Genomic DNA, 6,033 nt, shown 5'->3' with positions numbered 1-6,033 from the left:
TCGAACTCAGAAATCCGCCTGGCTCTGCCTCCCAAGTGCTGGGATTAAAGGCGTGCGCCACCACCGCCTGGCTACTGCCAGGCCTTCTTTGCTTTGACTTCCAGCTTCCCTCTTTTTCTCATCCTATATTGAGGTAAGGGTACAACGTGCAGTACTCAGGCAGTGAGTAAGTGGAACCTGGTGCTCCTTCACCCTGGGAAGCTCCCCTGCTGGAATTGCAGTCTGGCCTAAGGTGTAGGTGCTAGACCCCAGGTGTGGCTTGTGTCCTGATACTCAAGATGCTCAGTAGAATGAATGGGTTGTTAGAGCTCAGGCCGAAGCTAAGCTAAGTGAAGGTTTCCTACAATCAGGCAAGCCGTCTGGATCGCCCACACAGGGAACACTCTCCTGTAAAGGCATATGAAACAGATGCTCAGCCAAGGGCATCAAGGCTGAGGGGCTGTTCTCTGAGGGGCCCCAGCTTTGTTCCAAAAGTCTGTGTAGTCAAGAAGAACCAAGCTCTGCAGCAGCTGATGGAGGAGGAGGAGGGTATGTATGTAATGCTTGAGCAGTGGGTGACTCACACGGAGCTCATATTCCAGTGTGTGTGTAGGAGGGAAGGAAACAGGCCCAGGAAGGATTTATGCAAAAATCATGTCTTATAAAGGATGGTGGTATTAAAATGTCATAAGGTAGGTAAGGGAAATCGAGACATTCTGGGATGTTCTTAAATACCTGATGTTTACCTCAGGTTGGGCAACCACACTACCCCCCCTCCAAACCCACACTACCCTTCACTCCCAGGTCTGCTGACATCATCCATCACCCCCTCCCACCATACACGTCAGTTTCCTCTCTCATCACTGAAACAGCTAAAGGGAGGAAGGGTCTCCATCCTTGGGAAGGGTATGCGCCATCATGATGGGGGAGGTCCGGCAGGGTTTGAGGCAGCTAGGGCGAGGTTGCTTGCTTGCTTGCTTATAGCTCGATGGTTCCAGAAACAGAAATCAGGTCAAAGCTGGGATTAGGCTACAACCCATAATACTCATTCTGCGGTGACTCACCTCTTCTATCAAGACTCCACCTCCCAGAGATTCCTCAGCCTCCTAAAGGAGCACTCCTAGCAGGGGTCAGGTGTTCAAACTCATGAGCCTGCGAGGATATTACCTCCCCAAGCCTGCCACTGTGGCCCTGGCTCATGAGGTCACTCCTGTTTCAGTGTCTCTGAGGATGCTGTAAAGGGATGCTTGGGTGGCTGTGGTGACCACGTCCTGTTGTGTGACAAGAGCCCTTGGACTCAGTTGGACAACCACCTCCTTGTAAGGCACAGATAAGGAGGTTTTCCTTAAGGCACATCAGAGAGGAAGCAGAAGGGTCTAACTCTGGGGAGTAACGTAGAAACCAGTCTTCAGTAGCTGCCCAGAGAGCACAGCCTAGTCTGTCCCCAAAGGGAGCATCTGATAGAGGAGCCCTCGGGGACCTGTGGCGGGAGCTGCCACAGCTACGTACATGCTCGTTTGTGTAGTGACGCCTGTGGATGGCCGTCACTGTTACTTTGGAATTGTTTTGGTTTAATGTTGGTAATTTGTTTCTGTAGCTGGCTTTAAGTAAAACCTGTAGAGTTAAGTTAAACGTGCACCTGACCTGATAAAATTTTTATTATTTTTTCAACTTAAGTCATTATATATGAACTTGATTTAAAGTTTTTCCATCCCGTCTCATCTCTTTTTTCAAAAGCACCGCCAAAAAAGGACACAGAAGAGAAAACAGAAGAACACAGGACAAAAGAGACTGACAGGGCGCCCAGTGGCCCCGGCCCTCGACAACAGCCTAGTGCCTTATGTGCCAGAGGAAGTAAGAAAGCCACCAGAAGCCCCCAAAGATCGATGAGCAAAATAAAAGAGAACAAGCACCCGTTCGCTCTTTATGGCTGGGGAGAGAGACAGATGGACATGGGGAGCCAGAAGACACACAACGTCTGTGCGTCGGCCTCTGTGCACGAGGTGTGCCTTGAGAGGGGCCCTGGGCTGCCTCGGGGCGCTTCTCCTATGGCTGTGGTGCTTGGAGCCACGGGAGGTCCTTGGGTCATGTGGGGGTCCATGGAAGCCAAAAGAAGGGAGCTCTGGTCCTAGAAAGATGGAGCAGACTTTGGTTGACTGGGGCTACAGCCAGGGCTAAGGTCTGAGGAAGGTAGGAGGCAGAAGCCGTTGTGGTGTGAGTTCTGTGGTCTGGACCACAGGGATAATGGGAGCACAGTGGGAGCTGGAGTTATCCCTGGAGAGGCATCAGTTTCCCTCAGCTTTGGTAACCTGGGGTCCTTAACCAAGGTTTTCTCCTCCACCCAGCTGACTGTTTGGCGTCTACTGGGGACTTCTGTTTTCCCTTCTGATGAGATTCAGCTTGATGATTTCCTATTTGTCAGCCATAGTGTTTTTTTCCCTTGAGCTCCAGTCATCTGGCTCAGCCTTGGTTTGTCATTCTCTCAAGGCCTGAGACATTTAGACATGAGGACCCCTTAAGAACAGGCAGGAAGAGGAACTGCAAATGTGGTTTCCCTGTGATGCCAGGCAGGTTCCCGGAGAAGCATGTAGGTGGCAGATGCTGTTTATCTGAAGAGGAATCTGAGACAAGGGAGCTGTTAACAGGATTCTCACGAGTTCCTGGGACTAATTTAACTGATAAACTCCCTTGACATTTTACACACACACACACACACACACACACACACACACACACACACATGCATTCACACTCTTGGAGAGGGGAGAGGGGAAAGAGGAGGAGGGGGAGAGGGAGAGGGGATCTCATGTAGCCCAAACTGGCCTGAAACTCAGTATGTAGCTGAGGATGACCTTGAACTCCTGATCCTCTTGCCAATTCAGGGATTTTAACAGGCTTGTGTGCCTGCACCTGGTTGTCCTCTACATTTTTAGTACAGTATTTTAAAGCATGCTGGATAACTAACTCTTTGACCTGCTTAACATGGAGGAGTGCCCACAGTTTTCTAGAGCTTGGTGTGGTGGTACCCCATATCACCTCAGTACTTTGGAGGCAGAGCAGAAGGCTCCCTGACGTTTATAGCCAGTCCTATCTATGTAGTGAGTTCTAGGCCAGACAGAGCTACATGCAAGATCCTGTCTGAATAAATAAATAAGTAAACAAACAAACCAATCAATCCTAAAAACAGCAGTTTTCCCAAGCTGGACCTAGATTAGATGCAAATTAGGTGGTTACCATTTCTAAATATTATTTTTTTAAATATATTTATTATGGACATGAGCAACACTGTAGCTGTCTTCAGACACACCAGAAGAGGGTATCGGATCCTATTACTGATGATTATGAGCCACCATGTGGTTGCTGGGAATTGAACTCAGGACCTCTGGAAGAGCAGTCAGTACTCTTAATCACTGAGCCCTCTCTCCAGCCCTCTATATAAACTTTTTATCTTTTAAAAAATATTTTTTGTTTTTAGTTCTGTGCATATGTGGGTCTGCATACGTGAGTGCAGGTGCCCTTGGAGGCCAGAGGCATCAGATCCCCTGAGGCTAGAGTTGTAGACAGTTGTGAGCCACCCAGCCTGGGTTCTGGAAACTTTGCAATAGTAAATTGAATTTTCTGTTGCTCAGCTTTGCTGTCTTTGGGGATGGGCTGGGAATGGGCCAGTTTACTCTGTGAAGCAAGCGTTGATGCCACAGACTGGCACTGACTCCTTACATCAGGGGATCAGACTAGTAAGTAACACGAGACAGGGTCTCATGTACCTCGGGCTGGCACTGAGATTTCCATGTAGCCAAGGCTGGCTTTGAACGTATGATCCTCTTGGTTCTACCTCCCGAGTGCTGGGGTTACAGGTTTGTACCACTATGCCTGGGGATAGAACCCAGGACTTTGTATGCTAGGCTGAACTGAGATTTTTAGCTAGATATCCTCAGACTTTTAGTTAGATATTCACAAAAATCAGCTCTAACTCACTTAGCTACTACCTTTATTTTTGACCTTTCTGTAGATTCATGAATCAGCACTTCGAGCCAAGAATAGAAGACAGGTGGAGAAAAGGAAGCTGGCTGCCCAGAGGCAGCGGGCTCACTCAGTGGATGTGGAAAAGAACCAGAGGGTAAAGCCGTCATCTGCAGAGAACCCGTGGCTGACAGAGTACATGCGGTGCTACTCAGCGAGGGCGTAGATCCTGGGGCATCCTCTTTCGAGTGTTCATTCAAGAAAAGGAAAACAAAAACTGGCAACTGAGACCACACACGAATGGAAGAAACCGACTGGTCCTGCAAGGCCCCCCCTTAGGAAGTTCCAAGAGATGGTTTTGCTTTCATGATGGTTGGTCACCTGCCTTAGTAGTGGGACAGACCATGGAAGCCATAGATGGTGACTTGTTTATGAAGTCCCCAAGTCTTGATATTCTTGTAAGAGTTTTATTTTAAAGATTTTAACCTTTGGAGATACCCACACCGAGTGCCTTTCACCGGCTCTAGGCGCTTCCCACCCACCCCTCCTGTAGTCCAGTCAGAGCTGCCCTTTCCGATCAGCTTCACATTCCACAGTTGATAGGGCCTCCTGTCCACTGTTTAGGACTCACCGTGCAGTTCGCCATGCACGGAGCCGACACCCAGGAAAGCAGGCATGGAGATCCGGGCTGTTCCTGATGAGCCAGAGCTTCAGGGGCTGTGGAACGATTACATGTGATAGATTCGTCTTCATGCAGACTGTAATATTTAAGAATTTTCTGGCCAGAGTAAGGGTCACCTTTTCTCCCTAAGTCATCCCTTAGACGTTTATTTATTACATAGTTTAATAGTTCTGGTACATTCCAGTGAGCAACATGCAGAGCATGTTTAAAGCAATGATGACATTTCATTTGAGTGACGTTCCTTTAACTGCAGGCAGCTGCTTAAGTCTGACCGCCATTCCTCTCTTCTGGGAGAGATAGCGGATGAAGATACTAAGAACATGTAACCTGCAGTGACATTTAATGAACTTGGTTTGTTTGGCCTGTGGGGATGGGACTGGCAGACACCATTAGTGTGTCCTTGCCTGCATTATGCTTTCTCTTTTACAGAACTTAGTGACAGCGTCGGGCACAGTGCTGATAGTCTAGGTTGGAAACCTGACTGCTTGATCTCTGGCCAGGTGATCTTTGCTGCCATACTGTAAGAGAATACAGTAGAGAATAGGGCAGGTGCTGGCCTGATGGTAACGTTCTTCCTTTAATAGGGAACCACCGTCAGGGTTTAAAAGAAAGAAAAGGGTTTTAAAGAACGTATGTTTCCATGAGCTGGGTGCCTTGGCTACCCTGCAGAAGACTCCCAGAAGGATAAACACCGTGTTCTTCCTGAGAGACAGGGACATCTTTCGCCTGCACCCACTCAGCATCTGAGCTTGCTGGGTAAAACCCAGTGTTGGGCGTGTGGCTGAGCATTTCCATGGTATTTTTTACTTTGGGTTTTTGAGTATGATAATTTCTAGAACGCAGTGATTTTCATTCCATGTGAGATTGTCACACGATGTCATCTGAAAACTGTATCAAGCTTTGAAAATGCCTACTAAAGAATTTATGAGTGTTTTTAAAAAACTTTTAAAATACCTGCCTAGTTTTGTACAGTCCCTGTGTGCAGAGCCCTCCCTCTGAGGTGTATATTTAATTAAAGAGTAAGCTCTACATGTTGTCCAAATACAACTTGCTAGTGATAACTGTGATGACTACATAGTCCCCAAATGTTGCATCATCAGGGTGATTGGCACAGTAGCTCAGGTTGTTGGGACTCACTCTTTGTAAAGCCATGCCTTGAAAGCTTGCATTCCCTGCATCATCAAGCTGCACCTGACAATCTCAGAAAGATAGGTGGGGAGGGACACAGGCCCCGACCCGGCCTTCACACTGGCTCAGAAAACAGACGGGGCGTCCTTTTGTCTACATGTGTAGATGTGCAGGCTGAGGTGTGCTCACAGGCCTGCTGCTGTCCTTACCAAATTCTACTTCCTCTTCTTCTTCTTCTTCTTCTTCTTCTTCTTCTTCTTCTTCTTCTTCTTCTTCTTCTTCTT

The 6,033-nt window shown here is 48.0% G+C and overlaps 1 protein-coding gene across 1 annotated transcript in view; it reads left to right on the top strand.

The window, feature by feature from the left end:
* Positions 1–5,653, top strand: part of Ccsap (centriole, cilia and spindle associated protein) — a 17,801-nt gene extending 12,148 nt beyond the window's left edge. The window contains exons 2-3 of the mRNA XM_031341759.1: positions 1,717–1,982; positions 3,989–5,653. Of these exons, the coding sequence (XP_031197619.1) occupies positions 1,717–1,982; positions 3,989–4,165 (443 nt within the window). The 3' untranslated portion in view covers positions 4,166–5,653. The remainder of the gene's footprint in view (positions 1–1,716; positions 1,983–3,988) is intronic.
* Positions 5,654–6,033: the final 380 nt, after the last annotated feature.

Source organism: Mastomys coucha, unplaced genomic scaffold, assembly GCF_008632895.1.
Source record: "Mastomys coucha isolate ucsf_1 unplaced genomic scaffold, UCSF_Mcou_1 pScaffold22, whole genome shotgun sequence".
Lineage (NCBI taxonomy): Eukaryota > Metazoa > Chordata > Mammalia > Rodentia > Muridae > Mastomys > Mastomys coucha.
The sequence above is the reverse complement of the archived record's forward strand: the minus strand, read 5'-3'. Positions and strand labels throughout refer to the sequence as shown.